This window comes from Danio rerio, chromosome 7 (assembly GCF_049306965.1).
Source record: "Danio rerio strain Tuebingen ecotype United States chromosome 7, GRCz12tu, whole genome shotgun sequence".
NCBI lineage: Eukaryota > Metazoa > Chordata > Actinopteri > Cypriniformes > Danionidae > Danio > Danio rerio.
The window spans coordinates 53500302-53526134 of record NC_133182.1 but is presented as its reverse complement, the minus strand read 5'-3'; the positions used below and the strand labels follow the sequence as shown (position 1 = coordinate 53526134).

The following is a 25833-nucleotide window of genomic DNA, read 5'->3' as shown; positions in this document are numbered from 1 at the left end:
ATGTCATTTGAGACTGCAGATCTTAAGATCAGGTGTTATCTAACCTCTCCAGTCTCATCTGTCTTGTGACGCCAAAACAGTAACAAATAGTGGGAGCTCTATCTTCTTCTGTGGGTGGGACTATTTGTGTCGTTGCGTCTGGGAAGTTGCTGGCTCCCAGTATTCCGGAGTGGAATAAATGGTGGAAATGAGCTTTGGGGAAGTTCATAATAGATGTTGGGTGGTGTTGATGGTTAACAGGGTCAGGGTTCAAAAGGTCAGGAGATGAAACCTATATGCACCTTTATGATGAACCGCTGACAATGAAGTGTGCGGTCATGTTTTGACTAAGAGTGGATCACTGTTTTCTTAGTCTGCCCTGTTAAAGAGGGAGGTGCTGGTCTTATTTTGTTATGTGTAATTATATCTGACTCTATGAACTTTTTCATCTATTTTTGAATTAAGTTCATCTTTCTTAATCATGGTGGTGTGGAAACAACAAGCAAGCAAAAGGGTTTGTTCTGGCATAAATTACAAGGGGGGTAGCTGGATTTTTTTCTGGATCACTGGAAGCTGTATTGACCGATACTGATTACGTGGTTTATTCAAAGTGTTCTATTAGCCATGCAGGATTGTGTATTAAACTACATTTGTGTAATAAACAACTATATATGTTAAGTATTAAAATTAAGAAAAGAGAAAGAATAACGTATCAGCTAAAAACATTTTAGTCTGTTTTAGCTTAGTAAATGGGAATAGCTTGGAGCTTGACAAATACAACTTCAAGAGAGGGATATCTATCTATCTATCTATCTATCTATCTATCTATCTATCTATCTATCTATCTATCTTTCTATCTATCTGTGTCTGTCTGTCGATCTGTCTGTCTGTCTGTCTGTCTATCTATATCTAGCTAGCTAGCTAGTAAGAAATTTAGTAACTGAGTAAATAAGTAACTATTTATCTTGGTTAGTTTGTACGAAAGGAACTGAGTAAATAAGCAACTACCTATCTAGTTTAGTTAGTTAGTTAGTTAGTTAGTTAGTGAGTCAGTAACTAAGTAACTAAGTGAATGTTAGCTGTTGACAACATTAACTATTAGCTAAAAACCTAAGCTATAACCAGAGAATTATTTCAAATCAGTCAGCTCTCAGTTTATATTTTTCTAATGTACTTTAAGGATGACGGCTAATAAAGTGCACTGCATAAACTCTTGTATCAGTTTATAAATTTTAACTCCCTTCAGTCTGGTTTGGGTTTTTTAAGATATCAGAGATTGAGGTATAGTCAGAACAGCTAAATTTTGTGACACTGACACTGTCATTGGGAAGTTGAGTATTTTATTAGTAATATTTTTAAATGTTACACTTTGCACTGAGATCAACATTTTGTAAACTTTTTTGTAGCTGTAGAAACATTGTTAAAATTTTTTAGCTTGCTTGCCAATTTTAACAAACTAATTTGAGAATGACACGAGTCACTGGAAACCTTCGTCTTCCACAATAGACAAATGACCAAGGCATATAAATTTCTTTATTCAGCATGGCATTTACTTATGCCTCTTATTGTTCTTGCAGTAGTGTCGCTGTCTTTGAAATGTTTCTGCTACTGACAACTGTAAGCGGAACTTAAATTTCTGAACTGTTCTGCTCTTGATGCTAGCCAACTTGCAAAACTGCTTTTATTCATTGATGTGACTAACGAGGCTGTGTTGAAAGGTTTTGAGTTCTTCCCGCCTTATGGAATTTACTTGGTACACACAGTGCAGAATGGTAATGAATTGTCTTTTTCACTCAACTTGTAGAATAGCCAAACTGGTGAACCCATTTTTAGCAGCGGGTAAAAATAATGTCTTGCAAGTTTTGCATAATTTGATTGTCCTTATGGATCAACCTATATAGAAAATGCCAATCAAACCTTCCAAAGCAATTATTGGCTGATTGTGATCATTGGCCACTCAGTCGGAGCACCCCTATCGAGAGTCATGCCACCTTCATGTCAGTTAAAATCTTGTGCCTGACTAAATTTAAAGCTCAATGCTTTAGATTTCATTAAGAAATTGTAAACGTAACAGATAACGAATAAACATGACATAATGAATCATACAGGGTAATAAGTCGCAATCACTAATATATGATGATCAAATTGATTTTAGTAAACGCTTAAAAACACACATGCAGCAGAGGACTTTAAATACGGTAAACAATAATTAGTACATGCTTTCAAATTGTTTCTTTATCATCAAACAAGAATGGTTGAACTTCCTGTAAGTAAACAGCTTAATTCTCATCGATTACATGTATGATCCGTATAGAAACTTTTTGTAGCATCAATGGTATGATGGAATACTCTGTCAGTGCAAAAAGTGAAATCACTTTCATTTAAACTATCTTCATTTGTAGTTCAAAGTCTTGGATTGTATTTGGAATGAGCCCAAGATCAATAATCCGTGATTTCTGGCTGAACCACCTCTTTAAATACAAAAGTTTCAATGTGACAGTAATGTGTTCCAAAGCAAACAATGCAGCAGGGTTGTGGACAGTGCTGTTTCAGATTAGCCTGCTTGGGAAAGGTTGAGTTCATGGGAAAACAAGTGGCATACTGTGTTCTTTCAAACAGCATAATAACTAATCATGAGCACACATGAACCAATCATTGTACAATTGCGTTCTGTTTACACCTTTCTTGTGTGCGTGTAAAAACATGCTAGACTACACACATTCACAGACTCGTATGTTGTATAATCCCTAGCATGTTGCAGAGCATTGAGACCGGACCATTATAAGCCGGATAAACAAAAGAGCAGTAATTGAAAGCAGAGTTGAGCTAATGCATCTAACATACAGCTAACTCAATCTTTGTACAATTTAAACACCAGATACTTCATCAGCACAATGCAGACAGTGTTTTTCAAATGAGCAGGCAATATGTCTGGCTGTCTTTTTGGCCAGTTTTTAAAGTAGTAATTTCAAAATTATAATGCATCACTAATTGTAGTTCAGATGCAATTCATGATAGGGGAAACTTTGACTGCTTTTTGGCTCAATTCATCTGACTTGAGGGACTGAATGCTCAGAATAACTGAGCAGAGTTATCCAGCATTAAAAACGTTGTTTTATATGTGATTGCTTGGGGGGAAAAATGGAAGTATGACTAAACATTCACAAATTTACTCAAGTATTTATTGCTTCCTAACTGTGAGAAAGCTATAAACTTGGTTTATTGTAGAAACCTTGATCGCATTGAAATGGTTAACAACTAAAGTGATTACTGTCTTTGCTCGAAATGTTGGCTTGTTTTTATGCTTGTCATTTGAGCAGAAAACATAATGCCATTTTGGTTGAATTGTTTTTGTACTTTAATAATTAAGTTTTTAGTTCATCTAAAATATATCTTAATCCCAGGGTCAGACATTTTGTAAGGTTTTTGGCAATCACATCACAATCACTTCCAATGTAGTAGAAGTTAGAACTACCCGTAATGGATTTTTTTCACTTGGACGGTGCAAAATACAATTCTAAAAAAAAATTTGCGTATGTTTGTTTTTCTCCTTATCCAGTTCTTCACTGAATATGGCCCAGATTATTCCCTGGAGATCAGCCCGAGCTGTCGACCCGATCGCAATGAGAGCCAGCATCTGGAGCGGGTCATCAGCACCATCAAAGGTAAAGGCCATGACAACAACCAGAACTTCACCAAACACAACACCAGACCTCAGTATAATTTCTCTTTTACACTTTTACCATTTCTACAGATGGTATTACTTTTTGCAATTTCAAAGCTGACTAAATTATTTAAGCAACTCCACTTTTTTGACTCCTAGAGGTAAACATTTGATTTATTCATTTATTTATTTTCGCTCTTTTTTACTCTTATTTTATTTATTTATTTGTTTATTCCAATCAGCCGATCTCCAGGTCTGCACTTTTAGCTTAGCTTAGCTTAACTTAGCATAGACCATTGAATTGGATTAGACCATTAGCATCTCACTCAAAAATGAACGCAATGATATTTTTCAGAATGACAGGGACTGGGTCATGTTGGATGTTACCTACCTGGGGACTATTTTCAGGTGCTGTTATACGGCACAACCTTTCTTGATTTTTACCCCAGAGAATATAGTTGCTAGCCATATTTACCTAGGAAATAGCACCTTTCATTTTCGATCTGTGTTCGTAGACAATGTAGCTTAGAAGATTCAAGCTTCAAATGGGAAAATTATTACTCTTTGGTCATTTTTGAGTGAGATGCTAATGGTCTAATCCGATTCAGTGATCTATGCTAAGTTATTCTAAAAGTGCTTTGACCAAACTTGAAGATTGCCTGAATGGATTCAAAAATGGTCAAACTCAACTGTTTATTCTCGGGGAGTTGTAAAATTAGCCTATTTTCCTATGTTTCTTTAAAAGTAACAGTCTGTTTATTTGAAAAACACTGATGGTGTGTCCATTATTCATTCAATTATCCAGCTGTCCTTCCAAAAACTTTGCAACCAACCCCCCCTCTAGTGAGCGGGAGACCTTTAAACCAACCACATTTGTCCCCAGTGACTGGCTCTCCTCAGCTGTACAAAAGAGAAACATGTCTGTTTGATGTTCCCAGTCATCAGTAAATAAATAAGCAAAGCATTCTTAGAAACTTGAGGCTGAAGTCTCAGGAGAGCGGCTGGGATGAGAATGAGAACAGGCTAAACTAGGAACATTTGCACACATGTACGTGCCGAGACCCAGACACGCACTTATCCACACTTTTAAGAGATGTTTTGTTTTTTGACAAAGTGTCTGGTTTGTCCATTTAACACAAAGTTTTGCTTTGTGTCATTCGTGTATGCTATCACTTAGTGTATATTTATTGCTGCAATTGTGCATGAACTCTGTCTGTTTGTGTGTTTATTTGAGGTTTGCAAACTCTTGCCTATTCACCTTCTCTAGGGACAATAGTCTTTACTCAAAACATGTTTCAAAGCTATGCTGAGAAGACTTCAAATGCCCCTTGGATGTAATAAAATTAAGTTTTTTCCTCTTGAGCTCATTGAAACATCTGTGTGAATGGGCAAAAATCTGGCAGTGAAAAAGGAAAAGCAGTGTTCAGAATATGAATGCAGACATTGTTTGGGAAAAAGATTTAATTGAATCGAGCCAAACTACTTCTCACACACAGTCCTTTGCTTCACTCTGAGTGGGGCGAATTGTTATTTTAGTATTGTTTTCGCAATGATGTTTAATGTTTACTGTTACATAAAAGTAAAGATTTAGGGAAACTTTCCTATGAAAAATCAGGATGTGTTTACATTTTATAGTTTAATTATCTTGGTTCATTTTATCTAAACCAAAAAAAGAAAATGATGCCTTAAATCTGGTTCACTTAGAGTTCACGTTAGCAGTTTACATCCAAAGATTGGATTACATTTTTTGAGATTAAATGTATGCACATACCTGATCACATAAAATGTTTGTGAATAAAACACTATTTCTATCTAGTCAAACTCAATTAACTGGAAGAAGTAGGGATGTCCAGATCCAATAACGTGATCGGAAATCGGGCCCGTTTCAGGCTCAAGATTATATATATATATATCAGGGCTCGAAATTAACTTTTTTACTTGGTAGCACCAGTGCTCCCAACTTCAAATATTTAGGAGCACCAAAAAAATTTTAGGAGCACCAGAAAAAATTTAGGAGCACCCACCAAAAATGAATGAGCACAGCTGCAAATTGTTTTTTTAAGGGATTTATTGTATTTTAAAACAACATTAATAGGGCTGACAAAAACTAGAAACAACTATCTAACTAATGCTGTGAAGACATTGATATTTGTGTGCAATAATTCCAAAATGAATGTCTAATAATTAGGCCATAGAATATTAATGATGATAAAAAATGACAATAATAGTAACAATGAATTCCATTTCTCATTATGATGTTGCCTTGAATGTGCATGAATGTAGGTTATCTGCTATAAAAAGTCTGTTTCTTTATGAAAAATAATTGTATAGTTTGCATCAAACAAAAATGAAGCATTGCAGTAAGAAATATTTATTTTGTACTGCTGTTTTTATATGCATGTCAATTTAATAAATAATATTTCTGCTACAAAACAAACAAAAGATTATAATAAATCAGGTAACACTTTACAATAAGGGTACATTAGTTAACATTAAATCATTCAATTCAATGATGAAAGCTGCAAAGCAGTCATCAGTAAATAAAAAAAAAATATATATACACCTCAAAAAAGAATAGACAAAAGAAAGTAAGTAAAGTCTCACTTCTATCACTCTTTAAAAGTTTTGGTTTCAGTTTGTGTCAATTTAAAGGTTCAGTCTGAGATGATCTTCATTTTTCTGTGTTAGTGGAAAAGCAGGCGAGTCAGCCGACCCAATTTATGAGCAGGCAGAGCAGGATTCTTGCGCTAACCATCGGCGCAATACCGGTCTTTGTTATGAGCCGCAGTTTCAGTGTAAACTTAGTGAAGGCGAGCTACTTTGGCGATGATATGTACAGTATTAGATTTATCTTTTAGCGAACATTTGCGCTGAACACGCAGTGAATGCAACTCGGGCACCTTCTCCAAGAAGCGCGTACTCGATTGATCTCAGCTGGCGGATCATTATTCACCACGTGACGTGTCATGATCGCTTTCATCTGCGCCTTAACTTTAGGTGGGGTTTGCAAACCTGTGTGCTTTAAGTTTTTACTCTTCAGCCGTTTGCATTTCCCGTGGTCATAAAAGCTCCTTCCCTGTCATCTGACAGCGGAATACCTTGAGTGAATGACAGCTAATATGAACCAATATAGCGGCAGGGAAGAGCGATTCAGAACGTTTTTACAAAAAAATCAAAACTACACTACAACCATTATCTGCAGTCGCACTATTGCTCCCAGATATATTATGAGGTCGCATAGATAAATTTTCGGGCGCATATGCGACCAAAATGGTCGCAATTTCGAGCCCTGTATGTATGCATGTATATATATATATATATATATATATATATATATATATATATATATATATATATATATATATATAGTTTCGGGCTCGATTATATAATATATTATATAAAATATATAAAATCCGATCGAGCCTGAAACTGCGCGATCGGGCCCTATTTCCGATCACGTTATTGGATCTAATATATATATATATATATGTATATATATATATATATATATATATATATATATATATATATATATATATATATTTATATATATATTTATATATATATTTATATATATTTATATATTTATTTTTATTTAGCCTCTTTAAGCTAATATTTTCTTCGATAGTCTACAGAACAAACCATCGTTATACAATAACTTGCCTAATTACCCTAACCTGCATAGTTAACCTCATTAACCTAGTTAAGCCTTTAAATGTCACTTTAAGCTTTCTAGAAGTGTCTTGAATAATATCTAGTAAAATATTTACAGTCATGATGGTTATCAAAACTATTTTGTTTAGAAATGTGTTGAAAAAATCTGCTCTCTGTTAAACAGAAATTGGGGAATAAATAAACAAGCGGTCTAATAGTTCAAGGGGGCTAATAATTCTGACTTCAACTGTCAACTATATATGTATGTATATATATATGTATGTGTATGTATGTGTATGTATATGTATATATATATATATATATATATATATATATATATATATATATATATATATATATATATATATATATATATGTGTGTATGTATATATATATATGCATGTATGTATATATATATATATGTGTATATATATATATATATATATATATATACATACATATATATACATACATATATATACATACATATATATAGGCAAGGCAAGGCAAGGCAAGTTTATTTATATAGCACATTTCATACACAATGGCAATTCAAAGTGCTTTACATAAACAAGAATAAAAGAAACAAGTAAAATAAAAATAAAAACAAATAATAAAAATGCATAAAAACAAAACAAAACATAAAAACAGGTAAAATGTGATATGAAAGAATGAAGAAGAAGAGAAAAACATGATAGTGCAATCTGTCGGACGCAGCACAGTGCTCATTCAGTAAAGGCACAGCTAAACAGATGTGTTTTCAGTCTTGATTTGAATGTGCCTATTGTTGGAGCACATCTGATCATTTCTGGAAGCTGATTCCAGCAGCGAGGGGCATAGTGGCTAAAAGCCGATTCACCCTGCTTTGACTGAACTCTTGGAACTTCTAGTTTATATGATCCTAAAGATCTGAGTGATCTGTTAGGTTTGTATTCAGTGAGCATATCTGTAATGTATTGAGGTCCTAGGCCATTTAGTGATTTATAGACCAGTAATAATACTTTAAAATCTATTCTGAATGTAACTGGCAGCCAGTGTAAAGACCTGAGGACAGGTGTGATGTGCTCTGATTTTCTGGTTCTGGTTAGAATTCTGGCTGCAGCGTTCTGGATGAGCTGCAACTGTCTTACTGTCTTTTTAGGAAGACCAGTGAGGAGTCCATTACAGTAATCCACCCTGCTGCTGATAAAAGCATGAACAAGTTTTTCTAAATCTTCACTAGAAACAAAGCATCTGATTCTTGCTATGTTTTTGAGATGATAGTATGCTGATTTACTGACTGCTTTGACATGACTGTTGAAACTCAGATCTGACTCCAGAGTCACACCAAGATTCTTGACCTTATTTTTTGTCATTTGACCTTTAGTGCCAAGGTACGCATTTACCTTGAGAACCTCATCTTTGTTTCCAAACACAATAATTTCAGTTTTCTCTTTGTTTAACTGAAGAAAGTTTTGGCACATCCAATTGCTCATTTCATCAATGCATTGGCAGAGGGTGTCAATGGGGCTGTAGTCATTAGGCTGTAAGGCTAGGTAGATCTGAGTGTCATCAGCATAGCTGTGGTAGGAGATTTGGTTCTTTCTCATTATTTGGCTTAGAGGGAGCATGTAAAGGTTGAACAGGAGAGGTGCCAGAATCGAGCCTTGTGGGACTCCACACGTCATGGGTGTCCACCTCGACCTATGGTCACCTATACTGACATGGTAACCTCTACCTTCTAGGTAAGATCTAAACCATTTGAGGACCGTGCCAGATAGCCCAACCCAGTTTTCCAGCCTATCCAGAAGTATGCTGTGATCGACAGTGTCAAATGCAGCACTGAGATCCAACAATACCAGCACTGTTATTTTACCTGAATCTGTATTTAGGCGTATATCATTGATTATCTTTATAAGAGCGCTCTCTGTACTGTGATGTGCTCTGAACCCCGATTGAAAATTGTCTAAACACCCCCTGAAGTTTAAGAACTTGTTAACCTGGTTAAAAACAACTTTTTCAATGATTTTGCCAATGAAAGGGAGATTTGAGATTGGCCTGTAATTGCTCAATAGGGTGTTATCCAGGTTGCTCTTCTTCAAGAGGGGTTTAACAACTGCAGTTTTAAGTGAGGTTGGAAAAATCCCTGATAGAAGTGAAGCATTTACCACTTTTAGAAGATCCATTTCTAAACAGGTAAACACCGATTTGAAGAATGATGTGGGAAGCGTGTCAAGACTGCAGGTTGATGTTTTCATAACTTGCACAGTCTCTTCTAAGATTTTACCGTTAATTGCCATGAAATCAGACATAATGTCTGATTTCTTAAGTTGTGGTTGAGCTTGTTTGATATCGACACAACTTGGCTGATTGGATGAGCTGATTGCCTTTCTGATATTATTAATCTTATCAGTGAAGAAATGAGCAAACTCATTACATTTGCTTTCAGAGAGGAGCTCACTTGGAATCTGACTGGGGGGGTTTGTGAGTCTCTCTATCGTTGCAAAGAGTGTACGAGCATTATTTAAGTTGCTGTTTATAAGGCTTGAAAAGAAAGTCTGTCTGGCAGTGTTTAGTTCCATATTAAAGGCATGAAGACTGTCTTTATAGATGTTATAATGGACTACTAGTTTTGTCTTTCTCCACATACGCTCAGATTTTCTGCACTGTCTTTTCATCATTTGTACTTTCGGTGACCTTGTCCAAGATCCCTTTTGCCTGCCAGTCATCTTCTTGACTTTAACAGGAGCGATGTCATTTATATATATGTGTGTATATATATATATATGTATATGTATGTGTATATATATATATGCATGTATGTATATATATATATATATATATATATATATATATATATATATATATATATATATATATATATATGTGTGTATGTATATATATATATATATATGCATGTATGTATATATATATATGTGTGTATATATATATATATATATATATACATACATATATATACATACATATATATATGTGTATGTATATATATATATATATGCATGTATGTATATATATATATATGTGTATATATATATATATATACATACATATATATATGTGTGTATATATATATATGTATATGTGTGTGTGTATATATATATATATATATATATATATATATATATATATATATATATATATATATATATATATATATATATATATGTATGTGTGTATATATATATATATATATATATATATATATATATATATATATATGTACGTATGTAGAAACAGCAACGCATGCGGCATGACATCACTTTGTTGCAGAGATGCTTTTAGTTAAATGCTGGCAAATTAGAACATTTAGAAAGTTGATGATGACAACATTGCCATAGACTTTTTTTTATATATATTTGCTGTTGCACTCAAGTTCAAAAAGTGAAGAAATTATGTTATTTATTACTTGATTGTTCGAGCTACCTCACAGAAGTGCTCTGTTTGTTAACAGAGTTGTTGAATGTTAAAAAAGGTAAATTAAATAAGAAATAAGGAACATCCTGGGTCTGTTTCTTCGCTCTTCTTTATCTTTATTATGTATTATAGAAGTATCAGATCGGATTTTGGTAGTATCGGTAGATACTTTAAAATCAAATGACTTGGACCTGATCGGGACCTCCCTAAGGAGAAGCTATTGTGGGCCTTTTTCCCTTAAATAATAAATTACTTGAGCTTCAATGTAAGACGAAATGCAATGTACCCGTATTAGTTTTTTTAAGGCATGAGGCCACTCTTTGTGAGAACAGTCGCTCAAGACTATTATAATTCTGCCAATTTGATGATGGACAGGCTAAGTGATTTTAGAATGATCAAAACAACCATTCAGATATTTTACGTCTCATCATGCCCATGTTTTAAATTACATGATCTGTTAAAACAAAATCACTTTTTTAATGTGCATATTTTATTCTGTAAATGTGTTTCTGTCATAGTTTATGGGCTTTTTTTATCAGTTAAAGAGTCACTCAGTTGTTAAGTTTAAGTTTTTTATGGGCATTTATATAAATGTATGCTCATCTTATTGTTTCTGTTTTGTGTGATAATCCAAAATGTGCATAAAATTAGGTGGATGGAAATTGTCATTTTTAAGACCAAACTTAAAGATACTATATTAAAGAACATCCTAAACAACTCCGTATGCTTGTTGCATTTCTATGAGTTGAGAACCCATGAAGAGTTTATATAATTTAGTATTTTTTAAAAAGTCAAAGCAGTGCCAGGAATTCTTCTATCACACTCATTATATTTGGTCAGGGTATTTAATTGACAGATATTATTAATGACAAACTTTTATCAAGGAATATCTGTTGTATTTCACTTTGTAATATAAAACAATGCCAACAGGGAATATGATCAATATGATCAGTTATTTTAATCGATTCTATTTCTCTTTGAACGCAACACATAACTGAGTTTTATTGCCTGTAGCAAAACTTCTGACAAAATCTTTATTCTTTACATGAGTGAGTGATCATTTAAAAAATGTACTCGTATTTTTAAAAGAGACATGAGTGATATTTGTAGTCTCCTGTTCTTGTCACCTCACTGCTTATGGAATGAAGTTGACCTGTTTATCCACCTTTGACTTGTGCTCAACCCATGAGCTTTTAATGTTGATCAACAAGCTGAGGAAACCGAGAGCATGTGTCAATGCTCCTTTGTCACATCTGCTCTATTGTAACTTCAATGACATTTCTACTATATGACTAAACATTCCTCTTCCCATTTACATCTTTTTGATCTCACTTTCTGTCTCTCTCTTCAATTCAATTCAGTTCAAATTCAATTCAAAAGCGCTTTACTGGCATGACTTATCAAGTATTGCCAAAACATTGCAGAAAACATAAACAATGAATAAAATAGTAAAGTGGTATGTAATGCATCCATCACCAGCCACTTTATTAGCTACACCTTTCTAGTACCGGGTTGGACCCACTTTTGCCTTCAGAACTGCTTTAATTCTTCATGCATAGATTCAACAAGGTACTGGAAATATTCTTCAGAGGTTTTGCTTCATATTGACATGATAGCTTCACGCAGTTGCAGATTTGTCAGCTGCACATTCATGATGTGAATCTCTCGTTCCACCAAATCCCGAAAGTGCTCTATTGGATTGAGTTCTGGTGACTGTGGAGGCCATTTGAGTACAGTGAACTCATTGTCATGTTCAAGAAACCAGTCTTTGATTAGTCTTTTACAAGAGATGATTTGTGCTTTATGACATGTCACATTATCCTGCTAGAAGTCTTGACCATGTCTACATGCCTAAATGCATTGAGTTGCTGCCATGTGATTGGCTGATTAGAAATTTGCATTAACAGTCGGCGCAATAGCCTAATGGTTAGCACGCCAACATAAGGTGCAGTAGCACGTCAGGGCATCCCGAGTTCGAATTCCAGCTCAAGGACATTTCCCTACCCTACCCCCCTCTCTCTCCAACTTTGCTTCCTGTCTCAATACTGTCCTATTTAATAAAGGCAAAAAGGCAAAAAAGAAATCTTTAAAAAGAAATTTGCAATAACGAGCAGTTGGACAGGTGTACCTAATAAAGTGCCTGGTGATACACACACACACACACACACACACACACACACTTGGAAATTTGATAAATACAAAAACAAAATAGAAAAGACTAATGTGATTATTAAAAAGATAATGAAAGAAAAAAAAAGGTATTAATAATAGTAAATAAAATGCTATGTAAAGTACATTTATTCAGATGGAATACTGTTTATGACAGGCTAATACACACATTGCTGCTGTTCTGTTGATAGCAGACTGGAGTTTTCTCCCAGGATATCCCTCAGTTTTTCTGTATTTGTTAGAGATGTCAAATTTGGTATAATTGACTTAAAATTGGAGAAGTATGTGGATCTAATATTGTAGTTGTGCACTCTCTCTCTATCTCTCTCTCTTTCTCTCTCTCTCTCTCTCTCTCTCTCTCGCTCTGGTTAATGTCTCATTCACTTACTCTTCTTGAAAGCAGGCATCAGATCTTTGTTGCTGACCTGAAGGTTGCTCAGAGGTCACCGTCTGACCATATGTGGAAACAGTTACAAACTGGCAGCCTCATTTACACACCTTCAGTTCAGCTTGGTTAGAATCACATGTCTTGATGTAGAGATTCACAGTTAGATACTTAGCGTTATATCAAGCCAAACTAATATCTAATTAAACATGTGTCGTTATTAGTTGAATATTGTTATAATGAGCATGCATAATATTGTTATTGTAGCACTTCAAAACACTGAGTAATAAATTATTTAAACTTTTAGAGCGTCTATTAATGATATTCAGATTATTGTATTTTAGTGGTTGTTCATCACATCACAAAATGCTTGAAGACTTAATAGGTGATTTATTTTCAAATAGTAACATTTTCACATGTAATCTGGCCTACTACATTGAAAACATCTGCGATTGCTTATATGGCTTTTGTTTGTTAGATATGTATGTTAAGGCATCCACTTGTTACTGTTAGTTAATTTAATAAAAGGCAATGTAATGGCAACTTCAAAATCACAGTAAAAAACATTTATTTATTTATTAAGTATATATTTATTAATTTTACCTGATGTTAATTTCTTAGTTAATACCTAATAATGCATTAAAATGAAACGTCAATAAGTTAAGAACTAATAAAATTCAGTTGTATTTTTTATTAACTTTAACATATCTAAACTACATAACATAAGTCTTGTCGTTGATCCCAGTTTTAAGAGCAACAAATAATAACGTGACCTCTAGTTAATCATTTCGAAAAGTGGCAGAAGGTAGATTTTTCCCATGAATCATCTGTTGAACTGTATCCAAATCATATCAAAAACTGAAGAATAAAACCTTGTTGAACCCGCATGGACCCAAGATTCACCAGAAATCAGTCAAGTTTGGTGAAGGAGAAATCATGGTTTGGGGTTACATTCAGTATAGGGGTGTGTGAGAGATCTGCAGAGTGGATGGGCGACATCAACAGCCTGAAGTATCAAGACGTGTGCTGCCCATTGCGTTCCAAACCATAGGGGAGGGCAAATTCTTCGGCAGGATAGCACTACTTGTCATATTATAGCCTCCACATCAAAGTTCCTGAAAGCAAAGAAGAGGTCAAGGGGCTTCAGGATTGGCCAGCCCAATCACCAGAAATGAACATTATTAAGCATGTCTGGGGTAAGATGGAGGAGGAGGTGTTGAAGATGAGTCCAATGAATCTTGGTGAACTCTGGGAGTCCTGCAGGAACGCTTTCTTTGCCATTCCAGATGACTTTATTAATAAGGGATTTGAGTCATTGCAGAGATGTATGGCAGCAGTCCCATAAGCTCATAGGAGTCATACACAATATTCATTCTTTTTCCACTGCACCATAACTTCATATTCTATACTGGGAAATATTTCTGTTTAGTGACAACACTTTTGTCTAAGCAAAGTCAGACCTTACTGTCCTAATGGAATCATTAAAAATCAAGGCATGATCATATTTTATTTTGGTAAATTAAGTGAAATCTAGAGGCCTTTGCCTTTCATATAAGCCACTTCTGATACCAAATTATAAACTAGAAGTCAAGTTATTAACTTAAATAGGCAACAAGACTTTTGTCAAGTAATGTATAATACAGCTACATCTCACTGTTGGTTTTAATATATTAACTGACATTTACTAATGGGACTTTATGGTAAAGGGCTACCTATTGTACTTCATTGTCCATTTGCAATTTAATTTGTTTAGAATATTTATTTACTCTAAACATGTTCATACAATATTCGGCGCACTAAGCATGTTGTGTTATATCTGTTAAAATTATTATTATTTTTTTAATATTGTGATAATACTGTATATCGTCATAAAAGCTTCAGCAGTTTATTGCAACAACAAAACTTACTGGCAGAAGTGTATATCTAATACAGTTTTCTTTTTTTGTGGAATGTCTTGCAAAGGGATTTATTTTAGTTTTTAGTTTTTGTTCATGTTTAGTTTGACTAAGGGAAAGCTGCTAGGTTTAAAGTTGTTGTGAGGGATGATTTATACATGTGTACACTGTTAAATGCTTTTTATTTAAGAAAGATCACAAAGATAAGTTGCTCAGGAAGAATTCTTTACAACAATTTTTTTTATCAGTTTCATTAGAAGACACATTCATGTTAACATCACTCATTTTACTTCAGCTTTGTTTATTTATGTTTGCAATATGAGAGTTCTGCCTAAACATGCTTATTTTCTGTACCCATGTGGTATGTGTTACATATGCTACGTGTTTGCTCTGTCCCGCAGCTCTAGGGACTAATTAAAAAGGGTTTAAGGCGCAGACTGCTCAACTTCCATTTTCGGGTTTCCACCCATCTCTTAAGACTGCTATATTCTGCTCAATGCAGAACCATCAAGCATGAGCACAGTTTCCAGATCAGCTTGGCTTTAGGGTCTTTTGCTTCCTCAGGGTCATTAGAGAGTTAATTAGTGAACTGAGGTCAGCTCTCCAGATGATCTTTCTGGAGCTGTACATTAAGTGTCTTGTGCTGCACGCAACGCATCACATCCTCTGTTTTATGAGAGCTGACAGAATCCTCTACTTAGATTGTGTATGCCTCTTTAGGTTAACCAGTGTGTTTATAGAGGCGTATTTGACTTTTCAGTGGCATCTGTTCTGCCATGTTGAAACAAAGTATTTATGTGTGGTATGTGAAATGTGCAATGCACAACCCCTGTCTCAGTTATAATTGTTTTGGGGTATTTTTAGGTTAAAATGCATTTTGATGGAGCAATTATCTGTCTGTAATTTTACTTGTGCATAGCACATCTTATGTAAGGTAGAGAGTAGATTTCCTGCAGGAGTGAATGATTACAAACAATATTCATTTTAATCCATATTCAATTAAGATATTAATTCTTTATAAACATTTTTTAAAAATATTTTAGGTTTTAAGCAGCACTACCATTTTCAACAGTCTTGTGACACTGAAGACTGGAGTCATGGCTGCAAAAAAATATATACTTTGGCATCACAAGAATAAATTGCATCGAAAAATACACGGACACTTTATTAGGTACACCTTACTAGTACCGGGTTGGACCCACTTTTGCCTTCAGAACTACCTAAATCCTTACTAAATATTCCTCAGAGACTTTGATCCATATTGACATAATAGCATCATGCAGTTGCTACAGATTTGTGGGCTGCACATCCGTGATGTTAATCTTCTGTTCCACCACATCCTAAAAATGCTTTATTGGACTTGTGACCGTGGAGGCCATTTGAGTACAGTGAACTCATTGTCATTTTCAAGAAGATGTCATCTGAGATGATTTATGCTTTATGACATGGTCCATTATCCTGCTGGAAGTAGCCATCAGAAGATGGGCATACTGTGGTCATAAAGGGGTGGACATGGTCAGCAACATTTAAAAAAGTGTGTCTAGAAAAGGTCCCCACACAATTATATCACTACCACCAGCCTGAACTGTTGATACAAGGCAGGATGGATCCATGCTTTCATGTTGTTGACACCAAATTCTGACCCTACCATCTGAATGTTGTCGCAGAAATTGAGACTCATTAGACCAGGCAACGTTCCAATCTGCTATTGTCCAATTTGGATGAGCCTGTGTGAATTGCAGCCTCAGTTTCCTGTTCTTAGCTGACAGGAGCAGCACCCGGTGTGGTCTTCTGCTGCTGTAGCCCATCCACCTCAAGGTTGGACGTGTTGTGCCTTCAGAGTTTCATGCAATTTCGGGTGTTTCATCTTTAATATTTAGACTTTAACTGCAGTTCAGCAGTTCACTCTCATTCAGCAGATTTTCATTTAGGATGTTTTAATGGAATTTCATACCGCATGGTGAACGGAAAGAAAATCCTCCGCATTTCGGGACTCGCGTGATCATTTAAGGTGTTAACAATCGCTGCTTACATAGTAGACTCTTAATCAGTATTATCTTAATCATAAAAGCAGAGTATTGGTGTCCATGTAAATGTACTCAGTGAAAATGGCAGATGAAGTCGCAAGCTGTCAGACAGCCCTATTCCCTGCCCTATTCTCTAATCTGCGTCCATGAGCTCTCACATTTCATAAGTTTCACGTTGCTGTGTCAGAATCCTTGCTTGTAAAATACAGCCATACTTTAGAGCGCGTAGTTGAAGCAAATTTGATGTATGCCATCGTGCATGTTGATGAATCTAAAGAGATCCCTTCCTCACTCACCAGGTCCACTGTACTGCGCGCGGTGTATGTTTTTGTGTGTGTGTGTAGTCCACTTAGAATTCAACATGGAAATCATTTTTGTTTGTTATTGACTTTGATTGTTTTGAAATCCAAATGGCATTTAATGCCTGTCCTTTTATTTCTGTAATAAATACGGCGTTTCGCGATTAATCATGATTAATCATGATTATTTCCAAAAAAAAATTACGTTAATTTTTTTAATAATTTGACAGTCCTAATATATATATTAGGAAATGTTCACAGTATGCCTCATAATATTTTTTCCTCTGGAGAAAGTCTTATTTGTTTTATTTTGGCTAGAATAAAAACAGCTTTTATTTTTTTAAACACCATTTTAGGGACAAAATTATTAGCCTGTTTAAGCTATATTTTTTTTCGATAGTCTACAGAACAACCCATCATTATACAATAACTTGCCTAATTACCCTAACCTGCCAAGTTAACCTAATTATCCTAGTTAATCCTTTAAATGTCACTTTAAGCTGTATAGAAGTGTGAAAAATATGCAATAATAATTCTAATAATTCTGACTTCAACTGTATGTATGTGTGTGTGTGTGTGTGTGTGTGTGTGTGTGTGTGTGTGTGTGTGTGTGTGTGTGTATATATATATGTGTGTATAAATATATATATATACATATATATATATATATATATATATATATATATATACACACACACACACACACACACACACACATATATATATATATATATATATATATATATATATATATATATATATATATATATGTGTGTGTATATATATATATATATATATATATATATGTATATATATATATATATATATATATATGTATATATATATATATGTATATAATACTTAGACTAGCCATCTAGCACCACCAACCATGCCACGTTCAAAGTCACTTAAATTACTTTTCTTTCCCATTTGATTTGAACTGCAGCAGATTGTCTTGACCATGTCTATATGTCAAAAATCCATTGAGTTGCTGCCATGTGATCGGCTGATTAGAAATTTGCGATAACAAAAAGTTGGACAGGTGTACCGAATAAAGTGTCCAGTGAGTCTATAATCAAATTGCTTTGAATTGTGATAGTATTTCACAATATTAATTGTATATGAAAGTACAGCCTGTGGTAGACCCTTTGCAAAGTGATTAATTGAATCATTCTTTCAAATTTCTTCAAAATGTATATAGAAACAAAGCAAGTGACTGTCTTTATGGGCTGGGACACACTAGCTATTGGTCAACTGTTGGACAACATTTTTATGAAACCTTTATCTAAAAGATAAAAAAAAGCACAAAATAATCTTAAAATTAACTTGTTTCTTCTAAGTTATAAGCACACGCAAACATCTCTGTTGAAATGTCAGAAAATGTAGTTACCCATTTCATGACACTGAAACCATTTAAATGGTAGTGCATATAATAAAATGCATCATGATGACAGCTATAAGGTCACAGAGGTACTGACCTCTATTTATTTTTTCAAAAATAAAATTTGAAGTTCTGTGAATGTTTAATATTATGTTGCTGAATTCATTTATGTCCCTGACTTGCAGCAGCACTTAGATGCAGCCTGAAGGAGCTCTAGAGGGGATGGCTAAAGCTTTATAAGTCTTGCATCATTAGACTTGTTTTTAAAGCATTCATAAATTAATTTGGGTGTAAATGAAGTAGGAAGAGAAAGTTTGGGGTTAGCAGTTGCATGTCGTCAGTCTCACGATAGAGGGAATTTGCCCAGTTCAGCATGAAGAATCGGCATCAGTTATCAGTGAAAGAGAGTGCTCTGATCACATTTTTCTACATATATTTTACTTGTAGTCACTATCATAACCACATTTTTAGCTTATTTTCAAACTCTGGCTTTGGACACTTTTTACTGTTCAAATGCAATGATGCTTCTGTGTGCAAGTTAAATCCAGTGTTAAACTTGGCAATAAGGATTAAAGTATCTTGACATTTCTTTTGTGTGTCATTTTGTTGTAAAACTTGGCTGTTATGTTGAGTTCAGACGGCATGATTTTAGCCCAAATTTTGACTCGCCGACAGGTTGTGAGAACTCCCAGACAAATGCCTGAAATCACAGGCAAACCGGTGCTCGTTCACATAAGTAACGATCACACATTGTGAACTATCAAAGACGCCACCTGAGAGATTCGCTGATGAGTCGATTCAATCTCATGCCATGTGAAATGTGATCTGATTGAAAATAACACAGGCGATTACTTACAGCCAATAAGAGAGCAGCATCCACTAGTATGAGTATCTGCAGGCCAGCGGGAGGATGAGGGAGAAGTTAAAAGGTCTTCTTTTCTATCTAGCAGGAGCACCTGTGTCTGTTTGACGTGTAATCTGAGCAATACCACAACCAGGTCGAAAACACTCGGTTTGCGGACCGAGACAAAGTTTTTGGTGAATTTTCTTTTTTTCCTATTGTAAAGTCATGCAGTGTGAAACTCCTTTCGCTGATCCATCCTGTAGTATAAACACAGCACAGAGAGAACGCTAGCCCAGATAGTCATGCAGTGTAAGAACATCTGTGACACGACTACTTTGAAAATTGTGCAGTCTGAACTTGGCATAAGAGAGTCAGGTCAATAAAGCACATTGGCAAGTAATTGTTTGTGATGAACGTTTATTAGGCAGTAAATTGCACCTCTGAAATGCAGGCTTTTCTAAAGCCTCCTGTATTGATTTTCAACAAGTGCACACATCCCATGTGTCTCCGCTTCCAAATGAACTGCTCGCATCAATTAAACCATTTAATTAGGACTTTTCTATAGGGCTGGCTGCTTGTTTACAGTCTTTATTGTCACGTAAGTGCCTTGTTTATTGGGGAAGGGAAATTGTGTGGAAGAAGGAATGGAAATGGAAAATGGGTGCTATAATGTGGGATGTGAGGGACCTAAAAATCCCTTTGTCTCACCTTCCCAAACAAGTGCTGATCTGCTAATATGGGCAACCATTTCGCTGTGAAGAACTGGGATTGATTATGCAGGTAATAAATAGACAGGCTTGCAGTTGTTGCACATTACCGGAGTTTCCAGGCACATCTGGGTAACATTTACGACACTCAGCCTTGCACTATAAAACACTGAAAAAAAACGAGGCAAAACGAGTAAACACCATACATTGCTGCTTTCAGTGGTTCTGATCAGCAAATACTGCAAGGTTTATCCATCTCAGCTCGCAGGCTTTATAATTTTAAACAGTGGGTGTTAATCGAGACAGTACTTTTTGTAGCAGACAACTAATAAAATAAATCTTTTTGTTGATTCCATCCCTGAAAACTATCCATATTTGGAAAATAAAACATATGTAAGACATGAGGACATCAGACAGCTGCTAAATGCTGAATGTACATGGATTCATAAACATTTATGGTTTCCTTAATGTGAAACCGCTTGAGTTTTAGGAAAGGAAAAGCTTGCTCATTTTAAATAAGAACTACGGATAATTAGTCCAAAGGCCTCAAACCGCAACCTTCAAAGTCAAAGAAACATGTCATGCCTAAAAATAGTGTGAAAATGTCACATTTAATGCACGGCTTCCGATTAAACCTTCCACAATGAAGGCAGGTCTTTTTCAGCTGTTTACTTGACAAACTAGAGGAACAGTGGTTCTTTAACAGTTCTCTGATTCAGCTTGCAAATGATATATAAAGGAAGTAGGATTTTAAAGCTTGCTTTGTAAAGTGTGGATTCCCATTGGTTCCTCTTTTAAATTCATATTCATTAGCCAGCCATAATGTTATCAACACAGCAGCTGGTGAGAACAAAAGGGGATGGTCCCTTTGCAGCTCAACTGTATAGTGCCTGTGTGAATGGACGGCACAATTCCAATGCAAATCGTGGTTTGTAAATTCATGTAAATTGATTTAGATGTTGAAATATTTGAATAGGTTGTGGTTCCGTGTAAGAGACGTCATAGGAAATCCTGTTTTTCTATTCCCTGATTTGCAGCCTGCTTTTGTATTCATGTCACTGTGACTTCAGTAAGGTTCAGTAAAACCTTTTATTATTTCCCAAATTCAACCCCCCATCCTTTTTCTTTTCATTTATTTTTTTTAGACTTCTTTTTAATTTTAAAAGCCTGATCAATTCATAAAAGCAATACAACTTGGTCAATCTATTGAAGTCATGTTAAAATTAAATAATGGAAGTGCTGTTTAATTATCTCATCAAAATAACTTTAATTACTTTAAAAAGTCATTTCCGCTGTGAGACCCTTTATTCACCTTATTCTTTGCTTATAAGTGGGTGCAGCCATTTGAATTATTTTGGCTCGAAACTTCCGGTGTCATTCACTTCCATTCATTTTTAATGAATAAAAACAGCTCGTTATGCTGCTTGATGCTGCAAACTGATTTTTTCTTATTGTATTATTCTGCTTTGTCTGTATAGTCATGAACACATTTGTTTATAGAGCAAGTAGTTTAACCGTTTTCTATGGTTTATCATTCCTAGTAATTTCTCCCATAGGAAACTGAATCTCAAGTTTTAAAACAATCACGAAATGAGCGGACTTCAGCTTTGAAGAATAAGGTCAATACGACACAAATACTCAGATTCTCTTACAATTTAGTGGAACATGTGTTTTTTTTCTGCCAACTACTGATAATATTTCTACATTTAATTTCTACAACAAATGTCACGTAGGTCATAATATGTTAAAACATGCCATGTTTTCAGACATGTGTATATATATTTTTATATATAGAGCACAACACCAGTCAAACGAAAACATTTGTTATTTTCCAGGGAAAACATTCTCTAAATCGCTAAAATTGAGCCCCAAATGGCCCACTATACACTTATGCACTATGTACTTATACATTTACACACTTAACAGTATACTACAGTATATGTATGTAGTGTTGTCCCAAACGGGACGCTAATGTTGTTTTTACTAAGCGAAAGTTTGACGGTTGCTAAATTAGTGAAATAAATGACCAAAGTTCCAAATAATACCTGCCAAGAGTGTAACCGCATTCACCATCGGAAGTCGCTATGATCACTCTCATAGGAGAATACTGCTTTCACAATCAAAAATAAATAATCCAACATGAGCTCCGAAAGCTCTGCCCCTTCTGCTACATGAGCAAAGCAGCGACCGTTGAGTGCAGGACGTGTCCAACATTCCACACTTCGTTTTTACTAGTTGAATAAGGGCAGCATCCGATTATTTAAATTTCATTTATTATATTTAGAGTTTTCAGTGTGAACGCACTACTTATACTACACTATTTATACTTCAAAATGGTGTAGAATAGTGCACAAGTTTGTGATTTGGGATGCACCTTCTATGAATAAAAAATGCTTTTGCTTTAGCAAATGATTTGGAATTTGACATTTTTATTTGACTTTTATAGAATAAAGCAAATATGAACCTTATACTCAAACACACCTCGTAAAAACCAGTATTTCCAGAGAAAGAGAATTTTCAACTCTTCATTTTCTTTAATAGCTATATTTTTAAAATGATCTCACGGCAATTCGTAACTTTTTGATTTAGTGGCTAATTCATATGAATTTGTACGATCTCATTCGTACAATTTAGTACATTTTGCTTTTCTCCCAGTGACGGTTCGGGTGGGAGGGGTTGGGTACCACACCTCCTTTTAAAAATTTTACATTTTCATAAGACTGAACTCGAATTTGTACGAATTAGCCACTAAACTGACAAAATGTTTTTTCAAACTTTTATTTTGTATGTTTAAGACTATTGAATTTTTCTTTTGATTCAGTATGTGTAAATGAAACGGCGTCGTTAATTTCAGACAAACAGAACATGAATACTTCATATTTAAACGTTTATTAATTTTCTTTTGGCTTAGTTTCTATTTCAGAGGTCACCACGGTGAATGGAACCACCAACTATTCTAGCATGTGTTATGTATTCACACACACTCATACAATGTGGCCAGGCCCGTGCAGAGACCGTCAAAAGGGCATGTGCAGGATAAAATTTTTTTAAGGGGGGAGGTTGTTGTTGTTGTTGTTGTTGTTGTTGTTGTTGTTGTTGTTGTTGTTGTTGTTGTTGTTGTTGTTGTTGTTGTTGTTGTTGTTGTTGTTGTTGTCGCGCGCGTACTGAAGAGCGGTGTTGTCGCGCGCTTACTGTAAAGCGGGGGAGGGGGGGTTGAGCGCGCGTACTCAAGAGCAGTGTTGTCCTGCGCCTACTGAAGGGCGGGACAGAGGGTGTGTCGCGTCGCGGGGGCACTTTTGATCATTTTGGAAGGGCACTTTCTATCCAAGACTAAAAAGGGCATGTGCACTGCACAGGTTGAGCCCTATGTGTGCACGTGCCTGAATATGGCCAATTTTATTCATTCATTCATACATTTTTTTTCGGCTTAGTCCCTTTATTAATCTGGGGTCGCCACAACAGAATGAACCGGCAACTTATACGGCATATGTTTACACACAGCAGATGCCCTTCCAGCCGCAACACATCATTGGGAAACATCCACACATTATCATTCACACAACTACACTACGGGCAATTTCGTTTATTCCATTCACCTATATCACATGTCTTTGGACTGTGGGGGAAACCGGAGCACTCGGAGGAAACCCATGCCAACATGGAGAGAACACGCAAACTCCACACAAATGTCAACTGACCCAGCTGGGGCTCGAACCCAGCCAGGGCAACGATCTTCTTGATGTATATAATGTTCACATTTACAAGCAAAATTGGTTCATTTGTATTTTATTTTTTTTTTGGTAGTAAAGGTGCTATTCAGCACAGCTAAGTGGGTTCTTGGGCTCATAATCATAGTGGAATCAATTTTATTGATCAATAGCACCAGTAATGGTTCCTTATGGGCTCTTTATGGTGGTTCAGGTTCCTCATCTTCAAAGGTATAGGTGTTATGTGGCACTTGAAGTGGTCCCCCTATGATTATGACCCAAAGGACCACTTTTAGAGCTATTTAGCAGCATTTGAGCGTAGTTAATATCATTTTGTGATTTATATTAGGTGTAAGTCTTTTGATTCATTCATCCAAAAATTTCTCAAATTCCATCTCGTTACACAATAAATCACTGATTCTGTTGTAGGACTTCATCCTGGTTTCATCTGTCTTTACTCCACAAGTCCATCGCTGTATTCTCAGTGTTTTCTGTAATTCATTTTTTGATTGTCTTTGCCCTGTCCTCTCCTCCTCTGCTTGTTTACAGGGAATCTGAAGAATGTAGTTTAGGATCGAGTCCACAGCTCATGTTTCCAAATCAGGCCCTGCTCTTCTAATGAAGACAGTATGTCGGAGTCATCGCCTGAGGGGAGCTTGGAAAACATTACTTGAATGTTTCCAGGGAACATTTTTTTAAATGGCGTGATGGGCCAGCGTTGCCACATTTTATTCAATGTTGGATCTATTTTTTTATAAAAATCTAAAGGCGTTTGTGGATGAAGCGCCACATGTTTTATGTGCGGTATGTCAAAAACAACATGTTTGTTTGTCTCTCTTTATGTTTTAAACTTGTTGGGATCATCTGCAAATGAGAATTGATAAAAAGCAGATTTGGTTTCTGATGACGGTGTCTTGTCATAGATGCTTTCCAGAAATGTGTCCAAAATGGTTCAGGAGAAAAGAACTGGGCAAGTCACTCAGATTTTTTACGGTTTGGCTGCAAATGATATTTTATAACTTTTAACTGCAATGTCTTGTCCAGTTATGGATTAGACATGTGAAATTGAATGGGCAGACTGACCAAAGGCCAAGTCATCGTGGTCATTTTGAGTGTTTTATTTTGTGTTGGCACGTTTATTTCCTTCAGAGTCAGAAGTTGAAGATGTTTCCAAGCTGTCTGTCAACTGTTCATTTTTGTATAAATGATTTTCTGTTAATAAAATACAAACAAAGATTGTATGTGTTTTCTTTTCTTGCAGTGTTTCAGTTTCACATGTAAAAGTTGTGCTCTTTTCACTATGATCTTTATGGATTTCTTTGTTGCAGAGGTTTCTCTGAATGGCACACCAAGTGTGATTCATTAAGTCCTTTATTAGCTTTGAGAGATGGGGCTTATTGCGTTTAAGTCCAATAAACTGATCCATGCTACCAAAAGAGCGCTGTAAAACTCCCAGAATTAAGTACAGAGACGGGACTGATTTTCACCAGCTCACCCTTTTAAAACCCTAATGGTGTCGAAGCAAACAGTCTGCCCAGTGCTGCATGATCCTGCTTCTCTGTTTTTGTTGCAGGACAAATAAGGGAACAAATGGATTGATTTTATTTGCAGATAAGTGTGACACCCTCACTTTCTATTAGTTCTACCTTAAAAACTTTGCATATTTTTAGCGGTCAGTTATATTGTTATTGATATCTGTCTGCAGTTG

General features: G+C 35.4%; 1 protein-coding gene across 7 annotated transcripts in view; it reads left to right on the top strand.

The window, feature by feature from the left end:
* hdac8 (histone deacetylase 8) overlaps window positions 1-25366 on the top strand; it is a 56237-nt gene extending 30871 nt beyond the window's left edge. For 4 of the 7 annotated variants that reach the window (XM_073906371.1, XM_005166507.5, XM_073906370.1 and 1 more), the window contains exons 10-11: window positions 3539-3644; window positions 24675-25364. In XM_073906371.1, the coding sequence (XP_073762472.1) occupies window positions 3539-3644; window positions 24675-24697 (129 nt within the window). In that variant the 3' untranslated portion in view covers window positions 24698-25364. 7 annotated transcript variants of the gene reach the window in all.
* The last annotated feature ends 467 nt before the right edge of the window (window positions 25367-25833 follow it).